The sequence below is a fragment of the Rhodnius prolixus genome, unplaced genomic scaffold (assembly GCF_049639745.1).
Source record: "Rhodnius prolixus isolate KJV_2025 unplaced genomic scaffold, Rpr scaffold_8, whole genome shotgun sequence".
Lineage (NCBI taxonomy): Eukaryota > Metazoa > Arthropoda > Insecta > Hemiptera > Reduviidae > Rhodnius > Rhodnius prolixus.
Genome location: NW_027411593.1, coordinates 5,048,825 through 5,075,616, shown reverse-complemented (window position 1 = coordinate 5,075,616; position 26,792 = coordinate 5,048,825). Strand labels below are relative to the sequence as shown.

The following is a 26,792-nucleotide window of genomic DNA, read 5'->3' as shown; positions in this document are numbered from 1 at the left end:
TTCGTGAAAATTTTGATCGTCGAAGCTAAGATCATGATATTTAATGGGAACAATAATTATATCTGAAATAGATTCGGTAAGGTCTGACATACACAACCGGAACATACACCTATATGGGAAAGTGATATGTTAATCGATTAGTAGTCGAAGAGATAGAGTATTGGCGGTTTAAAGTTGAGCATTGTGGTAGCGTGACTGAAGAAGCAGCATTTAAATGAGGTAAATTCAGAGGTTTGTTGGTTAAGGAAATTATGGTAGACCGCTGCGGTGTTGGCGTAGCCTCAGCCGTGGTCTAGCAACCTCCACCTAATTATCTAGGGCCTGCTCTTTCTCTCCGCCGACAAGCAGAGGGCCAAGGCGCAAGCGTGTGCCGGGGAATATTCACTCTCTCGCTTGCTCTTCGCCTGGCTTTTCTTTTGCTCTCCGTGTGCCCTCTTATATAACCTTCTACTTACTCTTAGAGACATTGCCGCGTGCGTCTCCTCCTTCTCCACCTCCACCTCCTCTTGTCGTCTTTTCTCGGCTTCTTTCGATGGGCCGTTGGCGGAGTGACTATGGCAATGGAAGGGAGCGCGGAAAGGCCCGTCTTGTGGCCGGGCACAACATGTTGCGGGGCCCCGCCCAACCCCCACTATTCGTTCTGCCGCCGGCGGGAAAAACCAAACCGCCACGCCACCCCCAACAACTGGCCTCCCGTTCGCCCCTCGCCCATATGGGCCACCACTACCGCCTCCAACTCCCGCCACAACGCCACACCAGACGACAAACCGTTTTTTACCCTCAGTTCTTTGGCCATGTGACGGTGGCCAGGTCCGTTCTCCTACCGTCTCTATCACGAACTAATCTATTTTTTTTTTTTTTGTAATAATTATTGAATATAAACTCGAAATCGCGCTTAAAAAAAAAAAAATTCAAGGCCCCCCACCCCTGAGAAAGGGAAGCACATGATGCACGTGGAAGGTATGACCTCACGTCACCACGCTGCAGCCCATCCGCCTCCATCTTCAGCCGCCGTAACAACCACGGACGCCTATCTAACAGCCGAACTATTGGCCGAACGAACTATTGAATCACTACTGGCTGAACATCCTGGTGAACTAGTACGCACCGGAAGTCCACATGTTGTATGCACCGTCCTGCCAACGCATTGGCGTTCTAATAAGACATTGCCGGTCGGCTTTAAAGTGGTCGCTCTGGGAGAAGTGATGGACGGTACTGTGGTCACTGTTCGGGCCGGTAATGATGAAAATTATTGTGCGGAGTTGAGGAACTGTACGGCAATCATGAAGAATCAGGTGGCCAAGTTTAATGATCTCAGGTTCGTCGGAAGAAGTGGCCGTGGTGAGTAACAGACAACCTCTTCCGAAAGTGCCTCAGATAAATGTTCATACATTTTTTTTTGTATTTGATAAATGAGCGATAAGAAACATACGCTCGACTTTTCCTTATTCTCAAAAGTTTAAAGTTAAGTTTTCATTGAAAACAATCTCGAACAAAATTGGTTTTCACTGTTCATAGTAATGCGTTGAAGTCCTTGTCCAGTCTAACTTGCGAGAGCTTTTATTTCCCCATTTGTGCTCAACACTAAACTTTCACTTTAGAGGAAAGCTCAACTTCAGAACGAACGACAGAACACTCTCAAAAAAAAAGATCTTTCCAAAGAATAATATTGTACAATGTTGATAGTTCCTAGTTGTATAAAATGTAAACAAACTTCCAACAAACAATACTTTTCCAACCTGTAGTAAGGTAAAAAAGAAAATGGATTTTTCGAAAAAAATCTCTAAAATAACTAACCCCCCCTCAAAAAAAATACTTTTAGCTAAAAGGTACATCCGGATAAGAAATTTTGACCTTTTTCATCAAAATGTACACTTCCGGTGTAAACTGATTTACAAATTTTGGCACGATAACAATACTTCCTCTTGCTAGCAAAGTGAAAAAATTACTAAAATATTCTCCAGCTAAGTGAGCTTGAAAAGTTCTATTTTTGACTTTTTTTAATAAACTCCCAGCTTCCACAGTACGCATTAAGTTCAGAGTAATTACTCAATTATTTTTCAGAGCAATGAGATTATTATAATTATTATATTGATTTTCAAATACGTCATATAATAAGAAAACAAGTTTTTCAGTAATAATTGAAATATAGTAAAGCAAAATTCAGCCGGAAGCTGTAAAGTCTTAATTGATTCACTTAAGATTACGCTACCGAAACGGTAAAGAAGTTAAGTCAAAATAAATTTACCGGAAATGTGACTTAACTTGCCATTTTTACCTTTCAAATTGCTGCATTTTCCCTTTCGGATTAATTGATAGTTAAATTTAGAACACATAACGCATTATTTCGTTCCGGAAAAATTCGGAGGAAGTTGATAGAATTATTCCGGATGGAACTCTATTTCAACGAACCATCTATAAATTAAGGGCAATTATAGATCAGTAAGTTTGTAATTTAAGGAGTTCTTATTTTATAATTACCTTAAGCGCCAGTTCCTCAGCCCTTCCTAGTCATAAAAAAGAATTTAGTACCTATATTCTCCCTAAGTATCTATATTCTGCTTCTTATTTAATTCCTCACTTAAATTTCACTAAAATAAAGCAATCGCGATGGAATTCGCACTTTTAGGGGCGCAATTCCCATCGAATTTGGGAACATACGAACTTATTTAAAGTTGGATAAAATTATAAATAAGTAAATTATAAAACGTTACAATACGTAGAGGCGGCACATTAGAGTAGTGACTGTCCCTAACTCTCCCCAAGTACTGCTTTATAAAAAATGAAGTTTCGGTACAAAAGTTCTAAATCTGATGTAATAAGCACGTCAAATGTACATAAACATGTTGAAAAATGTGATTAGTTTCGCAGCTGTGAGACAACATCGAGAGAGTTGCTTTCCTGAAATCCCCCCAAAAAACTATTATAATAATTAGTTACAATAAAGAAGGCACTTCCTGTCGGCAAGATTTTATCTACAATAATTGCCATTGTGCCGAGACCCAAATTTTTGGTAGAATCGACTAGACAACGGTGAAGGACCAGTTGAACATTTTCACGGTAGTCAATTTAAACGCATAATCTCGCCTAATTCTTTCAAAGTATCGCATAAAATGTTGATCAATATTTGAAAGTAAATAGTAAAAAAAAAAATTCCATGAAAAGCGCTTTCCAATTCGTTACAAGGAGTTTTTAGACTCCAGACTATTTCTTGATCAGGAATTTCAATTAACTCAAATTCTTCTTGACACCGTTTAACCCTTAGAATGTAAATGAATACAAAATATAAACATAAACAAAGCGCACTAAAGAATGAACATGAAAAGGTTTAAAAAAAAAACAAAAAACAAACGTAAAATGTAGAGATTAGAACTGCAGGAGGCTGTACGATATGCAACAACAATGTAGAATTCAAAAACTGTCTCCAGCGGAAATTTCGGCTACTGTAACAGTTTTATCATGTTAAAAGAGATCAAACGGTTCAGCTGCATTGCTTTGTAACATCTTTTGGTTCGATATGATAGATAGATCTCTTTTGCTATTTCATCGACTGCTGACGAATACGATTAGACGATATGGCTTTAGACTTCTCTTGTGAAATATCATTCCACACCCGGTGCAGGTTTTACCACTTTCAGAAACATTTTCCTTGGACGAACACTAATTCTCAAGAAAATCTTGTCTAGTTAGCGGCCAACCAAAATCAGTATTTTCGAAGAAGACTACGTTCTAGGCACATTACCTTTTATTAACATGTTCGGACTTGATAAAAAAGTAAAAGTAAAGTAAAATAATCGTCTATTTTTTCAGGCGGGGCTTAACGTCCAACTACCAATTAGGGTGTCGTGGACGGAGGCGACTAGCAAACATACTTTACTGTAAATTTCTCATATTAAACATTAAATAAAATCCAAAGCGTCTAGACCGGGAATCGAACCCACTAACCGACAATACATCTTAGCTTTGCGGGTCTAGTCTCTTAACGCCTAACATACTTTACTGTAAATTTCTCATATTAACCATTAAATAAAATCCAAGGCATACATTGGGAATCGAACCCACTAAACCAACATCACATCTTAGCATTGCGGGTCTAGTCTATAACTGCCTGAAACACTTTACTGTAAACTTTTATTAAACATTAAATAAAATCCAAAGCGTCTAGACCGAGAATCGAACCCACTAACCAACAATACATCTTAGCTTTGCGGGTCTAGTATCTTAACCGCTCGGCTGCCGTTGGACTTATAATAACGTATAAAAGTCAACTTGATGACGAAAAAGATTACGACTCTGGAATCGATTACCAGTAATCTCATCATCGCAAATGTATTGCCACTATTTCGCTCAATAAAAACTTGCGGCCGAATTTCCCAACAAACCGCCGGAAAAGCGCCGTACAACTCGGGCACCCGCCATTTTTTTTTTTCCAATCGTAATAAAAAAAGTTATTTCTTTTCTTAAGTTATAAATAACCGAGTCAATTCATAGATTTTTTTTATATTTTTTAATTAATGAATTAAGGCGCGTCAACATCTAAGGTTATTGGCGCCCGGAGCTTTTTTTCAGTGCACTGCCGGCCTCCGGACAGTGTTCTCTCGTTACAGACCATCACCGGACAGTGTTGTCTGTAAGAAGCTCCTAGGAAGAGAATAGATATTATTTCATCACTTAAAGAGAAACATGTGGTTTAAATTCTTTTACAAAAATTGTCTCGGAAACAATCTGATTAAGAAAATTATTCTGCCATACTTTAAACGAAATTTAATGCGTATTAAATCTGAAATTTTCTGTTTCTCAGGGTGATGATCAAACACAATTAGGTAATAAAGTTAGCCAAGAAAAACAAGTCTAGTGATTTCGTCTAAATTTGTTCTTCTTAACGGAAGTTAAGTCCGTGATATTCCTTACTTATTCTGTTCTAAAGTCCAACTATACTTTAGGACGTAAATTTTAAAAGCACAGACGTACCATTAAAACCGGAAATTGGTTTTTTTATTTTATCAAAATAATATACAAATATTATTTGATGGATTGCTAGATGGACTAGCTAATAAAACCAGATGAGTTTAGACCAATCAGTTTGACGTTCACGTGTATATTTCTGTACGTAATTTTGTTACTAAGACGATTGCTTTTGCCATTATTGTTTGAAACATAACATAAATTTGAAATTGGAAAAAATATTTTAGAAAATAATCAATTCTAAATTGAAAAAAAAAGTGTTCATAAAATGACAATGTTATCACAGAGATACAAACAGCTGAACAAGTGGGGGTGTATCTAAAAAAAACAAGAACGAAGTAGTGTTGTGTTTGTAGAGGAGTAGCCGTCAGGAAGTCTCATAGAAATTGGGATGAAAGGGAATTAGAGGGTGTGAAGATGAATGAATTTTAGAAGAATCAAAAATGATGATGATGGAACCAAGAGTTTTTGGGGCATAGCACCCTCAGTTACTGAAATACGTAATCATATCTTGATTGGGTGTTTGAAGCAAAAATGACTGACGTGTGTGTGTATGAAAGCCATTGTTAGCCGATATTTCACTTCACTACGTTAGATCCAACTCCTTTGTCTGTTTTATTGTTGCATTTTCAGTGCCAATTTAAATTAAACAGTGAATTGGAGGAGACAAGGCTTGAACCAATTCCTCAATCTACCAATTCCCCAGTCTGTGAAAAAAATCACACGCCCAAAAAAAAAAGCACACGCCAAAGTTAACAAGAATGGCAGTTTTTCCCCCCAAAAGAGCTTGTTATAACTTAATGGGCATCCTCGGCCCTTTTTTTGTCCTTTAGTAAAAACCCCCTCGCAAAAACCTACATGGTTCTTTGATAATTAATGTACTTTTGTAGCACTTCTTTTTTGTTATTTTTAATTATCGCTCAGACACCAATTCATCATCCATTCTTTACTCTCTTTTTCACTTCTGTTTAATCTTCATTTTACTAGTAAATATTTCTGCCTTTAATCACTTTTGATAATCGAATATAAAGGATTAAGTTATTGTTTTTCTAATTTATACCTTATCTTTCTGCTAGATCTTGACGTATTTTCTGTATAATTTTGTTACGTTATAAAAAATACTTCGTTTGAGGTCCCACTAGTTCGAAAAAGTAATTTTTGAAAATAGCCCGAGCTGCTGTAAAGAAAAATATCTCAAAATTCAAAAATTATAAGAAGCTCAAACTGAATACATATTACGTTTAGGTAATTTATCGAACATTGCCCGAAAACCGGAAGTAACACATAACTAAAAGTAATTATAGGGTAAAGTAGGGTGAGATGGCCACCATTTTATTTGGAGGGTGCCTGCAAAATTTTGGTTAGAGCTAGACTTAATTTATTATTATTTTTGGAAACCTCATACGGTCTCAAACAAAAGATAAGGAAAACATTTCTGAAAACATGCTAAGGGAACATTTTTTTATTCTTACAAAAAAAAAAATTAGCAATTGGCCATCTATCCCCACCGGGTTGGGTAACTTGGGAGAGATGGCCACATATTGTAAATGAAATTGCACTAGTAAAACGTAAAAATAAACTGGAAACAATAAATGATTTCTTAATATTTACTTATTCTTCTTCTTTTTAAATGCGCTTTTACTACAATTTTGGGCAAGCGTATGCAAAAGAAGAGCAATTTTTGTGGAACCACTTCCGGCATATTATGCATTCCAACCAATCTTTTTTTTTCGGGTCTTGTTGTAGCTTTCCCCATATCCTGTACATTCAGTTTCATCGATTTCTAAAATGGCATCACTTTGCTCTTCAAATTCGATTCCTGTTTCGTCCTCTTAATCGGAACTTGGGGAAGGTGAGCGTTCTCTTTTTCGGACAATCCTTTCTTTCAGAATTGCCTCTTTGGGGATGGTATTTCTTGTTGGTTTGGATTTCTTTGCTACTCTGTTTTTTCGAACGATTGCTCTAACGATTTTTACTTTAAACTATTTATATAAATTTTATAAATAAAATTAAATTTCGAATTTGAAGGAAATGGTAGCAGCTGAATTTTAAAACCCTTTAGTCAATTTTTTTTTTGTAAGAATACTTTCGGCAAACTTTATTGCATAATTCAGTTAAAGTTCATCTGATTTAGAGTCAGTTCAGACAGGGTGGTGTCTAACTTTCCGACTATTTGAGCACTCAAAAAATCGAATTAATGGGTCATCCGCACGTACAGTCCTGATTTGGCACCAAATGACTTTTTTTTTGTTTCCGAACGTCAAGAATAGATTACGTGGACAACGATTTTCGTCGGCAGAAGAAGCCGTTGATGCATTCAAAAACCATGTTTTGGAGATGTCTCAAGCGGAATGGAAAAAATGCTTTGACAAGTGGTTCGAACGCATGCAGAAGTGTACAGATCATAAAGGAGATTATTTTGAAAAACAATAAAGTCATTTTCAATGACAAATTACTGTTTTTTTTTTATTAGGCTCAAAATATAAATAGTGCCCCTCGTAATAGTCCAGTTCCATCGTTCGTAAATGTTCAGCTAGGTCAATTTCAGGGTTTGTGGGTTTGCTTTACCTTTTTGTCGGATGAGTATTCGGTTAGGTTTTTCTAAAAACCAGGAATTCATGATTGAAAGCTGCTGAAATTATATTTCAGCTAATTATTTGGGTGCGTACATTAATAGTTTGTCAGATATCTACCAGGATACTTCCATAACTCAGTCGAAGAACCAAGAGATACTTAACACGTTTTGACCATAATGAGCTGCTGATTCGCCGCGACTTGATTCCTGATCACTGCTATCTGGATTACGCCGCTCGATACACTTTTCTAGCAAGTTAACAACTCGAAGGTTATTGCGCTGCCCAGTGATTTTTTTCAATTCAACTAGATTACGGGAATTTTCCAAAAGTAGCTCCAGCTTGTGCTGGAGTTAACTGTTGAAGGAAGCTGTCCGCTAAACGCTCAATTTTCCTTTTCCAAGGTTGTGATCACTACTCCATCTACCACAGAAGATCAACGTAAAAATGCCTTTCTTTGCAAAAGCAGAGCAGTTCGCCCATTCAGTACACTTCTTCCCTTTTAAATTTTTCCAGTTTCTTTAAACAGTAGAATTTACCTTTTTTCCCCTTAATGCCTTAGAATAATTAAGATGCTGTACTTTACAGAAGCGGTTCTTAAATTAACCCGATCGAAAAGATGGATTTGTACGGAAAGTGTGACATTCTCCGATTTATAAAGATTAGCAAATAGAGATAGGTGGTATGTATCTAAAATGTAACTAGGAAGAGCGGTAACTACATACTGAGCAAGCTCCTATAACAGATTATTTTCAGCGAAGATGGTTTGGAGGCGGAAGCGCGACTTTAGCTGGACTTTAGAGAAAAACGAGCAAAGTGCAAGATATCCTAGAGAAAAACTTCTGGTCAAGTTTAGCTGGAAATGTCAGCTATATAAACAATACTTTTTTAATAATATTTAAATGGTACGACAGTACTTTTTACTAAAATAGAACTTTACAGGAAATCATATCCATTCCCTTAGAAGTATCCTCCTTCCTAACAAGTACCCTAAAATGAATGTTCCGGGAACAGTGTTACAAAAAAAAAAAAGGCTTTAGATAATACACCAGATGAAGTGAAATCATTCAGTATACCCAATTCATCCCCAGCCATCCATGGAACCTGGCTAAAATACCATTTTTCCAGAAAATGCTCGGTTTTCCAAGTTTTGTAATTAAAGGCAGTCAATCGGCGTAATCGGAAAACCAACAGGATTGCAAGGTAGTTATATTAACAACTTCTGGGAGCCCTATGTGGATTGAGTCAATGTTTATGGGTGCTAGGTGTTGTTAGGCTGGGATACCCGCCAGGGAGGCCAAATCCCTGAAGAAGTGGCTAGTCCACTTCTCACTACGGCGTTTAATGAATAGTAAACTATGTCCTCATAGAAGGTAGAAGTCATATTGCACGCTGCAACGAAACTCTTCTTGGTAATTTGATCCTAATCACATATCTTGGACAACTTGGCAAAGCATAAAAAGCATAGGTTCATTTAATGCATTTATTTTACACTCTGGTGACATCAAATACGCCTTTTTTTTGCCCAATAACTATTTCAGAAATTTGAAACGATCATAAATCTACGCCAAGTTAGCCTAGAAGATGGAGCGCCAACCGCTAAGATTGATTGTGGTTCTGGGTTCGATTCCCGATCTAGGCCTTGGAGTCAAGAGCTAAGAGAGCCATCAAACCTCTTCCGTTCAAGACTCCTTGATCATTAGTTGGACCTAAAATCTGACAAAATAGGTTATAAGTTATATATGTGTTTTCGTTCCTCTCTATAATTTATTTAAAGTTTATTTCATTTTAAAGATTATTATAAATGAATTTTTTTTTTCTTTTTTTTTCACTTTATTTGTATATTTACAACTGCAACAATTGTTGCATCAGGTAAATTTGATCTTACTGGTGCAGTCCACTCGTAATGTCATGGTTAGAGCAATCACCCACTGGTGAAACTCTTTCACAATGATTTAATCACAATAGATCTCTAGGCCACTTCCGCTTCAAACGACGAGCAGGATTGTCGGGAAGGTGAGGAGAGGAGAGTTGTTGGACAAGAGGATTGGGATGGAGAGCTAGGAGGCTGTGAAATTTGCGGTAGCGAGACTTTATTAGGTCAGTGACAAAAGGGATGTGAAGGTCGGTGTGTATTGTAAGGTTAGAAATGTAGCATGGAGCATTCAGGATTTTCCGTAGGATTTTTGACTGTAGTGTCTGCAGTGCGTTTGGAGTTACGAGGGTTTGGTTGAGCCCCACACTTCAGCTCCGTATGTCCATATGGGTCTTAACAGTGTTTTGTAAATTGTCAGTTTGTGATTCAAGTCGAGTTTGGATCTGCGGTCAAGTAGTCTAGTAAGTAGCTTGTAGCGTCTGTTCACGTATTGTCGTTTCAGTCGAGTATGTGGGTTCCAGGCGAGGTGAAGGGAAATAAATGAAAATAAATTTCCAAATTTGGTGGTGGCGCTGTTACTGATAGGGTATTTAACTATCAATTCTATTCAATACTCACAGACAATTTTTCATTTGGAATAGTAATAATCAGGATAAGAGAAATTCTTAGGGGTTTTCCGTTCTAAATAAAGTTTACAGAACACAGAGGAAGGTTACCAACTTAGAAGGAGAAAATAATTTACAGCTGAACTCTGCTGAATTCAAAACAGCCAAACGATTTACTTAACAGGCCCAGTAAAGGTCAGGCTTGATGGACAGTATAAAAGAGTGCAGGAGACTTAGTAGATCCATTTCTTCGGCTATCTCTATTTCCCTTGGGCATTCTATAAGGTCGGGATTGGTTAGCCTGAGGAACCTTTCTTTTTTTTATATACACAGGGGAAGAAAAAGAAGTTGAAGGAAGAAGTAAAAAAAAGAAACTGATAAAGAGGGTAACAGCAAGCAATTACATGTTAGCCCAAGAAGTAAAGGGGATACTTAGTATATGGAGAAGTTAAGGGGCCCCACAACCCCTTGGTAAGTCTTGATCCAGAACAGGGGGGGGCCGGTGAGGGGCCACTATCTCATTGAAAAGAACTCTATCATGCTAATGATTGTGTGCTTCGTACAGACTCTTTTCATTGCACCCTAAGTTGTACACTTTTTTTTTTCTAAACGAAAGACGGGGGATATGATTTAGGCTGTTTAAAAAAAAAGGACCCTAGAGAAAGGGTCCGAAAACTTAGCCAATCAATTAAACAGGATTAAAACGGGAAAACTTATTTTTTAGGGAAAACACTAATTATTCATAATTAGGGAATGATGTTAATTGATTGAATACCATCAAGAATACTCTTTCAAGTTAAAGTGTTAATCACTTTTAGATAAGTACTCTGCAGTAATATTACAAAAAAATAATCTACTCATCATGACCATTCTGGGTACGAAGAGGAAGTAGTGCTCTGGAATCAGCGCTGAGATGAAGAATATGTCTTTATGTGGGTTATGGATTTCTCGTTCAGTTCAATGGAATTAAAGGATACAGAAGCTTCCAGGCGGAAGTTCACGCCATTGTAAAAAGAGGCCAATTCAACAGGAACAAAAAACAGGTTCTCTTGTTGGCGACAAAGGTGAGTTGGACTGACTCCCTGACAAACCTTCTCTTCTTCTTGACTGGCGCTACCACTCATGCAAAGTCTTGGCCTCCTCAAGACGTGCCCGCCTGGGTCCTGCAATTTCGGAATCCTAACATAGATGCAGCATCCTTTGCCACACTATCCTCCCAGCGCAGCTTTGGTCTACCTACCCTCCTGGATCTCCTTGCATGTTTCCTTCCAGCATTTTCTTAGGAATCTCATCTTCACTCATCCTAACTATATGTCCTGCCCATCGCAGCAGTCTACCAAGCTTTATTACCTTTACTATATCAGGATCCGTGAAGAGAGTGTACAATTCCTGATTTTTCCTACTTCTCCAATACGGTCGATCGCGTGTAGGACCATAGATTCTACGGAGCACCTTCCGCTCGACTCCCTGACAAAACCGGTGTGTAGAATCCTCTCCTTCACAATTCTGGAACCTTTTTTCGTGGGAGAAAAATAAAAACCCTCTCTCGGCTTCTTACTCAAAGGGAAGTCACTCAATTTTAGCCACAACCATCCCTATATTAGAAACCTAACCCTAAATACTAGTCTCCAGCTAGTGACAGCTCTAAAGTCACGAACTTGAAGGAAGAAAATAGTAGCTTGAAGGGAAAGCTACTATTACTTCCCGGCTAGCCCAGGGGTCGGCAACCTATTTCAAGTAGAGAGCCATTCCTCTTTAAATAATGTTAATAAATCTTACTAAGAGCCACAAGGATGATAATGTTAAAGACTCTGTAGATAATTTGTATTCACAAATGTGAATTTTATGTTATTCATTAACATTTAAATGTTTTATATACTTATTTTTACATATTGCAAATTAAATAAACAAATACAAATAATAACTAAACCTGTATTTGAATGAAAATGGCAGCAGTCCTATATATTTTACGTACTGTATTTTAATATAATTCTATTAAATTTCAAACCTATCATATTTAAAATTCTTTTTGAAAAAATATCTTTACTTTAATAAATGAAATTTTCATTTGTTTCAATAAAATGGAAATATACAATTTATTTTGGACAGGCTGAAGAGCCACAAAATTTGGATAAAAGAGCCGCGGGTTGCCGAACCCTGGGCTAGCCTAAACCTTAGTCCCAGAATTGGACCAAAACAGGATATCAAGGTTCAGCCACATACTCGCAAGTTGCTAAAAAAAAAAAAATTATTTCCATTTTATCTTAGAACATGTATTTCCGGTGACCACTCAATTCTGCAAATTTTCCAGGATCACGAAACTCCTTTTTTTTCAGCGGTAAAAGGAAGTGGTGAAAAAAACAGTTTTAAAGTTGAAATAGAGGAAATGGTAGGGCGATGTTTGTAGGACTTTTTGAAGCTTTTTTTTTTGTTAATCAAATAGTAGTGAAGCCCTCGAGTTAGTACTTGGAAGTGAGAGTAGCTCTATGACGTAACAGGAATAAAAACAAAGAAAGGGTTTGAATATTAATCCAAATTATGTAAATGTCGGCTGCTGGGGAATCCGAGAGTGTAGGACAAGAGTCGGAACCGGCGAGTCTCTCATGTTGACAATCAGCCACTGAACACAAACATCGCTGAACTGCTCTGTGTACTGAAGGCAGTATGGAGGTGCTTATAGCCGCCGCTCCTAGAATGGGGGCGGGAGTAATTGCAAGACTGGCGTCACCATTCTGCTCTCTGTTTACTGTAGCATAATCGAGAGCAAACAGTCAGGTCGGCTGGAAAATCAGTTAATGATCAGAGATGCTGTGTGAAAGGTGACTCTGCTTTCACCATTGATCCTAACTCAACGTCCAAAAAAAAAGGTCTTCAGCCGTAATGAGTCAGATCGATAGTGAGATATCGATCTTCTCATCGAACAGTCATTGAATCAATAAAACTGACATTTCTCTTAATATTCTTACAAACTATAGGGGAGCACTGGTCTCCTCATACGCGGTTTTTGGCTTGGCATCTCCTCATCTAAAATTTCTTCAGTTCTCCCTACATATCCTGCAGCTGCCTTCTTACTCTGAGAACTTCTTGGGTACCTCTCTTTTCTTCCATCTCTCAAAATGTCTCATCCAACGCGGTCTTTCAGTCTTCACTACTGCCACTATGTCCAGCTCCTTAGTTGTTCTTCTTTTTCAAGCATATCCTCTCTTCTGTAAACCTTGAAACTTCTGTCTTCTGTAAACAAGAAGTGACGATTCCACGTTTTATGCACATGGTACTTACTTTTCTGTAAACGAGTTATCTTAGAAGAGTAATTGCGCAGTCTGTGGTTTTGCAATCTTAGCAGCACCTCTCTTAAACTTTAAAGTGTCTTCCTCTTTAACACGCTATTGTCTGCAATTAGCTATTTCTGTTGGAGATAATGCTAGTCTGATTCCGGAATCTTCTTATCCGGAAAGTTGAATAAGTAAGTAAGTGAGTAATCGCCTATTTTTCCGGCGGGGCTTAACGTCCAACTACCTAATAAATTAGATGTCGCGGACGGAGGCGACTAACAAACATACTTTACTAATAAATAATTCTCATATTAACCATTAAATCAAATCCAAGGCCTAGACACAGGGAATCGAACCCACTAAACCAACAAATCATCTTAGCTTTGCGGGTCTAGTCTATAACCGCCTAACATACTTTACTATAAATATCTCATATTAACCATTAAATAAAATCCAAGACCTATGTTAGGACACCTGGAATAAAACCCACTAAACCAACAATACATCTTAGCATTGCGGGTCTAGCCTATAACCGCCTGACATACTTTACTATAAATATCTCATATTAACCATTAAATAAAATCCAAGACCTATGTTAGGACACCTGGAATAGAACCCACTAAACCAGCAATACATCTTTAGCTCTGCGGGTCTAGTCTCTTAACCGCTCGTCTATCGTGACGATTAGCTAACTATACTTTACTGTAAATTCCTCATATAAACCATTAGGAATATAGACTAGTACCGCAATACATCTTAGCTTTGCGGGTCTAGTCTCTTAACAGCTCGATTACCGTGGCGCCCGGAAAGTTGAATAATAAACAGACCCAGAAGGTCACAACCTTGAGATGTAAATAACTAACAAATAATGCATTCGCAGATTCCCACTTCATACATATCTCCATATAATACGCATACATATCTATCTTTGGCTAATTGGGCTGGATGCCAGAAAATACTAGTTCAACTTGCCACTTGTGGCATAACCAATAACAGGACATCCAATTTTATTGATTAATGCATTATTTGTAGTTTAAAAGTTATAATCGCTGCAATAATGTTACTTCCAACGATATCACCTCCTCATATCAACCACTTCCTTCAAAATGATCGTTCAAACAGAGAAACTATGAAAACAGTTTTTTTTAAGGAGGAAATATTTCAACTGTAATTTTTATAGCCTCAATTTACATAAAGACATTAACATTGTCAGGCAACAATGATGTTACAGTTTAACTGCCCAAGTTTTATATGATTTCTAAAAGCAAGGAATCCCTCTTGGCACATTTCACAGTCAGAATGACTTTCAGCGGACAACAATGAGATTCAATGGTGACGTAAAATGGATGCTACCTAATTCATCATGAGGTAAAGGTTATTAATTTAAAGAAAAACCTATCACAGTTGAACCTACAATTTGAGGTTGAATAAAGATTATAAAGTACTAGCATTTTCAACGCTAACGTTTGTGGATGCATTTATAAATCGATAGTGCACCAATAATTTGAAAAATGGTTACTTTATTCCCCATAGAATTTCATCCAAACTTGTCTTTTATGGTTACTGGCTCCTGAATATTTACGCCATTACTGCAGTCCGGAAGAAGTTTCTTCTGTCAAGTCTATAGTTTTAGGCCTGGTGCCGACGTCAAATGGGTTATTTCAGGAAATGAAAAAGTATTTAGGTTGGTCAAATTAGGCGCACATTTCCGCTTCCTTTTTGTCGGAACCTACTGCTGCCGCTAGAAACACGTCAAACAATAAAACAAGTAACAAATTCAAATCCCTGAAAAATGCTTTCTGGACGATAATGACAGATATTGATGCGCCAGAGGGAATCCGATATATTTACACGATAAAGTAACATTGATGACGATACGACTCCCTTGGATAAGGGAATTTCCAGACTCAACACGGGGAAAAGATTCGGAAGTTACCAACCAATACGGAGATAGTAAATCCCCAAATTTTATTAATGCGTTAAGAGCCTAATTGTGCCTATAAATTGTAGATAGGCGAACCAAATAGTTCACTAATTTCTTTTGCTTGTTCACAGGTAAAAGTTTTACACTATCGATAATAGTAAACTCCTGTCCGCCGCAAATCGCCACCTACAACAAGGCAATCAAGGTCACCGTAGATGGACCTAGAGAACCAAGGTCGAAAACTAGTGAGTATTTAATACTATCTTTAATTATTATTATAAATTATTTATTTTTTTAATCATTAATTCATATCCACAATTCAAATTCCGCTAGGGTGAATTTCACAATCGATATTTATTGTACATTAGGTTGGGTGGATAACTACTTATTTGATTATTACATATCGATATGTAACCGTTGATGGCTGTGAAAGAAAAAGCGGCACGCGTCATGCAGGAGCTTACAGAAAAAGACTTCCAGCACTGATTCGAACAATGGTAAATTCGCGAGGAGCGTTGTATGGTGTCTATTGAAGGTGATAATAACTAAATACGTATAAATTTAAAATTATATGTTTTACAGCAATAGCCTCGTCATTTAATAGCCACACCTCGTAGAATATCAGAATTAAAGTCGTCTAGATTTAAAAGAAGGAAATAAAATTCATTACCTGATCATTTTATAGCATTATAAGTAATACCGCAACTACTGCAATCTGAAAGATCTATTACAGCTTCCATATGTAGACCGTGTTTTCACATAGAATGAAAGCATCTGTCAAGTGTGTGCGTGATGAGCTCAAAGACTTTGTCTTTGGATTTGCTAAACCCTTAACGATTGTATGTAACCTATCAACTTCCTGCGTGATTCTTTCAGATGTCACTTTTAAGTGTTGTTCGTATTGTTAGGGCTGGGATACCTGCAGGGGCGCCAAAATCTTACGGGAGATCTTTAACCATAAGGAATTGTTTACAGAACGAATCTGATGATGATTTATTAAAAAACCTAAATCGGACGAAAATAAGGAGTCATTATAAATGAGGCTCGATGGAATATTGAAAATTGAAAGAAATAATAAAAACTAGAAGGTGCCTTCTGTCTAGAGTCTAGGGAAAATTTGTTTTTCTAATAAAATCATTTTCCAGAGATATTTCTATTTTTTAATAAAGCTCATACCCTATTAAATAGGCAAGCAAAATAGAATTAAATTCGATCTTAATAATTTATAAGTTACTCAGTCAGTTATAGTTTGTGGGCTAATTAGGACATGTTTATTGATATCTGTTTCAGGGCATCAATCTTTCCATCCGTTCCATTTTGGTCCAAGACCGTTTCCGTTTCCAGCAGGACTGGATCCACACCGAGTAGACTCCTTACCTTTTAAATTATCAGGTTAGTTACCACTTTTTTAATTTAAAGTTTTTTAATAAAATAGTAAAACGTTTATTGTTTAATTGAGAAGAGGTTTCTATTTTTGATAATAACACGAACTTTTAAAAAAGTTTTTCATCATTTTTTTTGGCCCTGAGAATCCTCGATTGGGTGGCTCAAAATAAAGAGGCCGACAATGGGTAGCAGAAGTGGATGACCTGTTATAGACTATGCCCCAGCAATCGTTCCGACTGACAGTGATTGTCATAATCGCCTCAATAAATAATTAAATAGAATGATTTTTTAAATACAGTGGTACCTCGGTTTTCGAAAGACTTGACTTTCGAACAAATAGATATTCGACCAAGGAAATTCGAGAAAATATTGTCCTGAAATCCGAACCAACATTTGGAACTCGGAACACCCGAGATGAGCCGAGTTGTTTTTATATCTTGCGTTACTTTTAGATCTTATTTCTTGTTTAGATACATGTTTTCACATAAAATATAAAAATTAGGCCAGTAAAACGGCCTAATATTTCTGGGGGCTTAGAAACGAAATAAACTACATAGTTTACATTATTTTTTATGGGATAAATTTTTTTGGTTCTCGACCAAATTGGGGCTTGACCGCACTTCCGGAACGAATTGTGGTCGAGAACCGAGGTACAACTGTATTTATTTTTTTTCAACTCATGCCAAAATAAGTTCATCTCCGAAAATTAACACCTCTCTCGATTCACCGGAGTGAGCTACAGGAAATTCTAAGGAGGAAGAGAAAAATATTGGCCAAAACAAAGACTTGAGAATGAATTCACTTCCGCTGGAGTAAACTGGAGATCTCACCTGCTATAAAATGGGTCTCATCTCAGAGTATGATATTGTATGACTGATGAAGAGCTATGTGAGATAGAGATTGCCCATGGGTTTGCTAGTAGCTGAGACCCATTAACTATTTGGACATCAGAAACGATTGGTTTTTTTTTCCATTTGGCTCCTGTGACGTGGATGAAAAGCACATATTTTCACTGCTATCATTTTTCCTACAACTATAAATCTTGATAGTTACCCGCAGTCTTGAACTAGCGACAGTCCTACGCTAATAACCACTACCAGCCACAGCAAAATCAGTCCTTTTAGGATGCTGTAGAGGTTGCTGGTATCCCAGAAGCATTGGCTAGTTCGCTTCTTTGAAGAGGATAAGGTGAAAGACAGATATTCGAGGTGATGCTTTAGTTTCCCTTACAGGAGTATGAGAAGGTGCAAATAATGGAATCGAAGATGAAAATACTAACAATACAGTGATTTTTTTTTCAGCCAATTGGTTATCAATTCATCTATCAATCAATTACAATCAAATTCTATCAATAATAAATATGGCAGAAACTGTACATGCATCCTCCATATAAAGAGGGATTTATGTTTCCAAAATAATTTAAGCCGCTCTGATGGTAAATTGATAAAAAAAAGGGATATAACGAAATGAACTGGTGGTGCAGAAGCGGTGTAGAGCATTATGGGTAACAGCAGTAAGCAGCTTATCTCCTCTTATCAAAATCTGTTCCATATGAGAGTGCAGAGGGTAACTAGGGATGCTGTTTTTATTTCGTAATTGGTATTTTGTGGATATTTGGAAGTTTTATTTTGTTATTCATTCGTTCTATTCGGCTTGATGCGTACAGTCGTCGGCCATCTATTTTGAGAATTTTCCGCTCGATAGAATTGACGGTTTGAATGAAGAATTATTTAATAAAAATGAAACTAATTTCTTTCTCTAACTATATTATATTAAGTTATGGACGCTACGGTAGCCGAGCGGTTAGAGGCGAGACCTGCAAAGCTAATATGTATTGTGGTACTGGGTTCGATTCCCGGTCTTTGGCCATGGATTTTTATTTAATGGTTAATAACAGAAATTTACAGTAAAGTATGTTTGCTAGTCGCCTCCGTCCACGACACCTAATTTGGGTAGTTGGACGTTAGGGCCCACCTGAAAAATTAAGTTATGAGATTGTGGTGAAAATTTTGTCTGTAAGTCCACCAGAATGTTAACTAAACTTGATGCTTCCTGCTCATCTTCACATCTTCACAAGGGAGCCTACTGCCGCAAAGTCCACAAATATCTGTGCTGGATACGGAGTAGAGGAGTATGCTAAGTGATCTAAGAGACTGAAAGAGAGTCTAAACCAGGGGTCGCCAAACTTTTTTCGATAATGGACCCCCCCTTTATAATTTTTCGAAATCTCCATCGACCCCCATAAAGGTAATTTTCAGTTAATTAAAAATAAAACTATCTAATAGGTACTGTGTTTGTACATTTATTTTATGATTTTAAACATTTATTAAAGTAATTTTACATTGTGTAACAATAGTTTTATGAAATATATCTTAATGTTGAAGTTTAAATACCTTAATATTTATTAAATAATAAGTAAAGTAACTACAGTATTGCTTCTTAATTAATGAGATGGGTGTGTGCCTGGTGTTTTTTTTGCAAGATTCGCTATATTGGGTTCGAAATTGTTTTTCCTTCGACCAACCTGGCTCAGATCGACCCCTACTTTTGTTAAATAGACCCCTGGGTGTCTATATATACCACTTTGGCTACCTCTGGGCTAAACTAATCTGATGAGACCATTTTAACCTTAACTGGTTTATCAACAATTTTGTTGAGGATCATTTGCACGATTTAGATCGCAAAAAAGATCAGACTAATCGCGATTTGGTGGAAAACGCACTTTTGTGTTCTCTAGAACGTAAAGTATTGTTTCCTGGATTCCAGAAGTAAAGTAGTTCTCAGGGTATCTCGAAACAGATACTTCGAAATAGCAAATCTAGTAGAAATAATTCCGCTTTTCTTGGACCGGAAACACGTTACTATTTTAGAAGAAAATTGTTTAATTTTAATTGTAATTATTAAAATTAGGACAGGAAGTCGTGTGAGAGGTGTAAACAGGAAGTTACCCTGAATTATGCACGAGTTTAACTAAAACTAAGTTCCTTGTGCTCGCACTGTCAGTTATTGTGCGCAGTATATCCAGGCTATTGGATAACGTCGACAAGGTAATCGAATAAGGTGTTACAACATCAACAACATGACAGGAGACCCTGCTACTGTTTGTCTATCCGACAGAAACAACACTCGGGCTTGGGCTCCTTACTCTCTATAGTCGTCACACCCTCTCACGTGTCCTTGTCAATTTAGCTCCCTCCCTGCTCCCCACATCTCGCCTGGCTTCTCTTCCCTCAAGGAAAACACTTCCCCCTAATACTTGCCGAAAGGCACAGAATACGACATCAACCCCGCAAGGGATATAGACACAAAACGAAAGGACGGGGGAGGAAGGGACTAATATCTCCCTTTCCGTCTTCATCATTGACACACACCGCTGTTACCAAGTTTCCTCTCTCCTGCACCTAATGCAGGAAGTATGACGAGGGTTCCTCCCGACTAGAGTTGTTACAGCTTGGGAAAAAATACCAGCAATCATGTCTGTATTCAAAGAAAAAGGAGGTCCAAATTGGATTACATTGTGTTTAAACGGTCTTACGTCACCTTACTCCTATAACTTCCCACCATCCTGGGCGATCTCCCGTTTTGCCGCAGCCACTGCATCTGCTTCTGAAGCCATTCTTATTCCACCCTTTCTTTACTTACACTGATTGCCTCCTTTTATCACAGTAATTATATTAAACCCGCCAACCAACTTTCCAAATCCAGATGGGATTTCATCCTTTTGATAACTATCAGCACCATTTTAATCTTCATCTCCTGCTTACACACACAAAAAAAGAAATCTTTCTCCATCTCATAAATACTTTTTAAACCCGGAATTTGAGACATGATCAATTTTCACCTCACCAGACATAGCACCGGAAAGCTTACCCCCAATCCCCCTTCGAAAACTTCCTTAAAAATATTAGTGATAAGAAGTAAATCTAGTGTTTATAAGAAAGTTTATGGAAAAACTTCATCTTTAACAATTTCTTTTTCAAATTGTCTTTTTTTAAATTTAAATTGTAAGACGCCACTATAGCCGAGCGGTTAGAGGCGAGACCTGCAAAGCTAATATGCATTGTGGTACTGGGTTCGATTCCTGGTCTTTAGGCCTTGGATTTTATTTAATGGTTAATAAAAGAAATATACAGTAAAGCAAATATGTTTGCTAGTCGCCTCCGTCCACGACACCTAATTGGTAGTTAGACGTTAAGCCCCGCATGAAATTTAAATTGTGGTGTAGATGAGTCCACAGAAGTTATCGCTAGAGGAAGTGGAGTTTATACCAAGGATGTAGAATCTGTATTCTGAATTAAATCGGTTCAAAACCCTTCAAATTAATGATGATAACACTTTGATTAAAAGTAAAAAAATATACAAATTTAAATAAACCCGAGTACTTTAGGTTTATATACAATCATTTTAAATATTTGGAGTAAATAATAATTGTAAGTTCAACAGCAGATTCGTTTCTCTTAGCATTTAATATAAATTACTGTTTAAATTTAAATAATATTAAATTTTTAACTGTTTGATATTTAAATTCAGAGTGGTAAAATGGTCAGTAATGAACCATCAGAGCGATCTACATATCGGTATCACACACCCGTTAGTTCAGACTCATGCTAATAGAGTGCTCTGTGACCTACTTTGCATGCTGACCATCAGAGGACCCACCACCCTAGCCACTAGCACCCTCTCTGTCACGCACGTACCTTACATTCAAGCTCGTCACCCTGCTTTGTGAGCATGGTGTTCTTTAAAAAGGGAGACGACACCCATGGAAGGGATAAGTGTCTTACCCGGCTCCTGAATATCGAATGTAACAGGAATACCTAAGAAGTGCTGGGTTTCTTGCTCCTTTATCCCCACCTCTCCTTACTTGGGGTCCAAGTATCTTTCTTGCCCTTTTATCATTCTCTGCCCTTAATCTTATCCTCTTTTACTCTTACTATTTCGCAGTATGGTCCTTAATAGTTTCTCTGGATTAATCATCCAGGGTTCATTTCCCTTTTTTTTTCTTTTTTTTAACAAACCAAATGAATGCTGATACGAGAAAGAAAAATCGCTTCCTGTAGGCCGTCATTGGCTGGAACCTTGACAAAAACAACGAAATACCAAGTTTGTGCTTTCTGTGACTTTCAAGTTTTTCAATATATTGTGACGTTGCGTCAACTAAAGACGGGGGGGGGGAAACATCGGTGTCTCAACGTCACAATATTCTGTAAACACTCACAAACAGATAAATAGATAGAACGTTAATTAGATGAATCATTTTGCCAGGAAACTTTATTTGGGTACTTAGGGGTGAAGTTCAGCCTAGTCTCTAAAGTAGAGGTGTCAAACTTAGTTAAACACGGGCCAATTGGTGCTTCATGCAAGATTCTTTTTTTACCCGAAACGTACGAGTTTTGCTATGTCTGGCTTCAAAGACCTGGGAACGTAAGAATATATTTTGGGAATTCCTACTTCATTTTTTTTTTTGTCTTTTAAAACCCGAATCATTCTGGAATTCCACTTGAGAGTGGCTGAAATATCGCTACCAAACGTCGCGCCGGAACTGAGTCAGCGTGTTTTATACACGCCCGCAGATCTCCACTGGACTGGACCATTAAAAAGAGAGACACCCAGGGAAGGGACAAGTGTCTTACCCGGCCCCTGAATATCGAATGTAACAGGAATACCTAAGAAGTGCTGGGTTTCTTGCTCCTTTATCCCCACCTCTCCTTACTTGCGCCCTCTTTCACACTTACTCTTTGGCAATATGGTCCTTCAGTAGCTAAAAGGCTTAACGAGGGAGGGAATTATGTGTACGGTATTGCCTTGATGCCCCCTCAGCGATATTTTTTTCCAAAACAATTTTTTTCTATTTTCATTTAATTTCAGAACATTGTGGGGCCACAAAAAATTACCTCGGGGGCCACCAGTTTGACAACCCCGGCTCTAAAGCCTCCAGTATATTGGGCGAACACATGTATAACCATTCTAGTGATTGAAAGAGAGTCATTGCACCAGAAGTGCGACCCATCAGATAGTTTACAGTCACCATTGGGTTTCATTTGCACTTAAATCTATCACAATTTTGGTTTGGAACATTTTTCACTGATAGAATTCGATTTAAACATGGAATTTACGGTAAGCTCTGAGATCATGTTACTGTCATCCGTGTCAATAAAGCGGAAATGCAAATATCGGAAGCAAACTTTTTAGTAGAAAGAAAGATTTAAATACGCATTAATTATTACGTAATAGAATAAGATTTCTATATGGCTACAACCGTTCACTGCGCACCTCTTAAACGCATCAAGTTTAAATCTGGTCCCCTCCTGTGATTATTATTTAAAACATTGTTTAGTTTCAAACGAACTTCCAAAGCGTTTTGCTAATCCTCTGTCTGTCTCTCTCTCTCTCTCTCACTACCGTCTTATGTACTTCTTGTGTTTCACTCAGTTTCCGAAGGTAAGGGCAGGATAACGTTTTGGGAAGGTGGGTCGTTAAAATTCCATTAAGGAGAATAATAATTAATCGGAGGGTGTCAGTAGCTTCGTCAGTCTGCACGGTGTAGGGAGGGACCTGTGAAGGGAGGAAAGGGTGCAGAATGGATGCTGGGATGGAGTAGTGCAGGATGTTAATTCCACAGGGCTGTGCACGGGGTACAGGTTTAGCTTGAAAGAGGATTAGGATAAGTGTGGGAATAAATGAGTCGACCTACGCGTAGTAGAGTGCGTATGCCAGTCTGCTACAATAACACAACAGTGAAACGTCACTATAATATCTACAGAACCTAGTACTTCTACGTCTTCTATTTATCTACACATAGCTCGCTCTATGACTATGTCATTCAGCAAGTTCCTGCAGTTGATGGACACTCATACGTTGTTCTCTAACCTTTAGTGTTAAAACAACACCATAATTTCCTTCCCTCCCCCCACCAGCTGTTATGGGGTTTTGAGTTTGGGGGGAGGGAAATGTGTGGCAATTTTGGTCCATCATTAAGTCCTCCTATACGTGTACCATTTATGAATACCATGGTTCATACAACTATACCTAGACTCCCGTCTCTCGTTTAACCCTTGCCTTAGTTCGCTATTCTTCTCACTAATATTCTTATAAAACTCTAGAGTGAAACACTCTCACGACTTCCTATTACCACGAGGCCTGCATAATTCAATTTACTTAAAACTTGGAATAAATTTCCAAAATATCGCTTAAATATCCGAAAATCTAGGCGCCACGGCAGGCGAGCGGTCAAGATACTAGACCCGCAATACTAATATGTATTGTTGGTTTAGTGGATTCGATTTCCCCGGTCTCTGGGCCTTGGATTTTATTTAATGGTTAATAAAATTATAGTAAAGTATGTTTGCTAGTCGCCTCCGTCCACGGCACCTAATTTGTGATGGTTGGAGGAAAAGTCTGCCTGAAGAAATAGGCAATGACTTTACCTTACTTTATATGAAAATCTATTCAGTGTCACTTCCGATCAGCCAATTATCTTTAAATTCGTTTTAGGGTCCGCAGGCCTTCCGCTTTTTCAGTCATTCCAAAACAAAATCTTTTCTACACAAGTTAAGAAAAGTACTTAGCACTAATTATCTCTGACCAATCATAAAGAGATGGTTAAATTTTATTGATAATTTATCTAAATTATTAGTTTTTGTTCCAAGAGAAGTTGTTGAGAAGTGGAAATGGTTAAGAGGGGAGACCGTATTCATTGAAGAAGCTTACAATTGTTTACGCTTTACTGATATTATACTCCAAATCCGCTTATCGAGGGGGGTGAGTGTGTCAGAGAATACCCCCCAAGCTTCGTTTCCACATTGCCAATAGCGAGGGACGATAAGCTTCATCTACCCAAACCTTCTGCAGACATTCATTAACCCGACAACCAGTTTCTCTACCACGTGCAACCAATTTACACACCATCGTCCACAACAAACACTTTCTCTTGTGCTACTCTCTCTAATTAGTCAGAAATTTTGCTACAAGCGAAGAACAGTCGGTGGTCTTGGTCATACGCTATACCCGAATTGTTTCAAAAAGCAAGATTCTTAAGCTGGAAGTACTTTATACGGGGTAATGTACAATCAATAAGGTACCAAGGGAATCGTTTTATCCCTCTGCCACCTGGGTACGCTCAGGTTTTGTTTATTTTTCCTTCTTCCGTCTCTTCCCTCTCTAATGAGATTTCCGATCACGAGCTTTACCCGGAAATATCCATTTTGAGATCCTCTTAGTCCAATAAAAATGGTCTGTACAGTGCGTAAGTTGGTGAGCTCGAGATTGCCTGTGGGTTTGCTAAACCCCAAGCGCTTGCGCACATCTACTAGCTCTGCTTATCCTGTGTACGTATATTGTGTGAATGTTTTGGGTGTCCAATATAAATGATGTTCTTGATGTTGTTAGGCTGGTACACCCGCAGAGACGCCAAGATCCCGGGTATTAAGCAGTTTAATATTACACTAGTCCAAGAATTCCAAAGTGACAGGCCTTAATTAGTGAGGAAAATGTAAGAAGTTTAGTGCAAATCGTTTAGGCCATTTCAGAAAGAAGATGAACATCATTCTAGTGATGTCACACTTCCTTGATAGAAGCCTTGTCACCGGAAGCGATAGTACGACCAAAGAGTAAGGAAAAAAACGACCCGATTGGTGGAAGAACAAGTCATGGGTTCTCTCCATCAAAACAACACGCCAGCTCACACTGCATTGTCTGTCAAGACGACGTTTCTAGCCAAGTACAACATCCCAGTTTTAGGCCATCCGCTTTATTCGCCTGACCTGGCCCCATGTGACTTTAGATCTGTTCCCCAAAAATCAAATCTGCATTAAAAGGAACAAGATTTCAGTCCGTTGAAGCTGTGAAATAAAAAGCGGCACGCGTCATACGGGAGCTCACAGAATAAGACTTCCAGCACGGTTTCGAACAATGGTAAATTCGCATGGAGCGTTGTAGAGATAGGGGAGAGGTGTATATTGAAGGTGATAATAACTAAATATGTATAAATTTGAAATCAAATGTTTTACAGCTACAGTCTCGTTATTTAATAGCCACACCTCGTAGTCTCAAGTTTTTGAGATATGCCGTATCCTAACACAAAGAAATTTTGGAATACTTTTACTCAAAAGTCTTCGAAAACATGTAAAGTAATCGTCAATTTTTCCAGACAGGGCTTAACGTTGAACTACCAATTGGTTGTCGCGGAGACGGGTGCGGAAGTATTAACAATTTTTCAAACAAATAAAAAGTAGCTACTCGCGGGACTTGAACCGGGTATCTCCAACATCCGCTCCAACTCGGAAACGTGCATTTCCACTGGAAACTTAATCTCCAAAATTCAGTACTTAACACTTCCGGTTACCAGAATCAAAGAGTAGGAAGTCGTTGAAAACTGGGAAATTGAGTAGGTTTTTTAGTGGGAGTTAGTATCCCAAGGAATGGGTGATTTTCTCTAGCTAGGAACTTCTTAGAGCTCACTTTCCGGTGATGTTGTCTTTAACGAGAGAACACTGTTTAGTGACTGGCAGTATTCACGGACCATCATTCTTATCTTTTTTTTTTGCGTCATTTGTTGTAGTAGAAAGGAAAATAGAAGTAAAACTTATGGTAAATTCAAAAACTTTATCCCAAAACTATTGAATAATTTTGTGGTGAAGAATAGAATTTGGCGTCTAAAATGGTGGCGAACAACGCGAACAACCCCAAACCTCATTAAGTAAGTCCATTGTGTAAACTTTGCTCGTAAGAATCTTGAGGACCTTCTCTCTGGCCATTCATGTGTATAAGTAGTCTCATTTCAAGTAAACTGGCTATGAAGTCTCAAGACGATGAAGTCAGTCCCTAAACAAGTCCTGACATGAACCCGAAATGGTTGTCGCTCCCCCAATGGCACCACCAGAGTACTACTAACTGTGTGGGGGGAATAGAAATTGTTTGAAGAAAGTGTAGGTAGTTTGCAAAGGTAAAGCTTCTAGTGTGAACTTTGACAGTATGGGGGGTCGAAGCTTTAAAAGCTGAAGGTATAGAAAGTAGGTGTACGAAATAGAGAGAGAGAGAGAGGGTGGTGCTATGTTAGGTCGACCAAGGCCCAGTCCAGGATGTGAAGAAGGGTGTGGAAGTGAATAGGTTGGCGGTGCTAGTTGAGTGAGTGGGTTAGAACCCAGTAGGAGAGGGTGCCCAGGGTACAGTGAGGAGGGTGTCTCCTCCTTT

At 38.1% G+C, this 26,792-nt stretch overlaps 1 protein-coding gene across 1 annotated transcript in view; it reads left to right on the top strand.

Moving 5' to 3' along the window:
• The first annotated feature begins 772 nt into the window (after window positions 1-772).
• Window positions 773-26,792, top strand: part of LOC141450742 (uncharacterized) — a 34,914-nt gene continuing 8,894 nt past the window's right edge. The window contains exons 1-3 of the mRNA XM_074121473.1: window positions 773-1,341; window positions 15,347-15,460; window positions 16,506-16,607. Of these exons, the coding sequence (XP_073977574.1) occupies window positions 945-1,341; window positions 15,347-15,460; window positions 16,506-16,607 (613 nt within the window). The 5' untranslated portion in view covers window positions 773-944. The remainder of the gene's footprint in view (window positions 1,342-15,346; window positions 15,461-16,505; window positions 16,608-26,792) is intronic.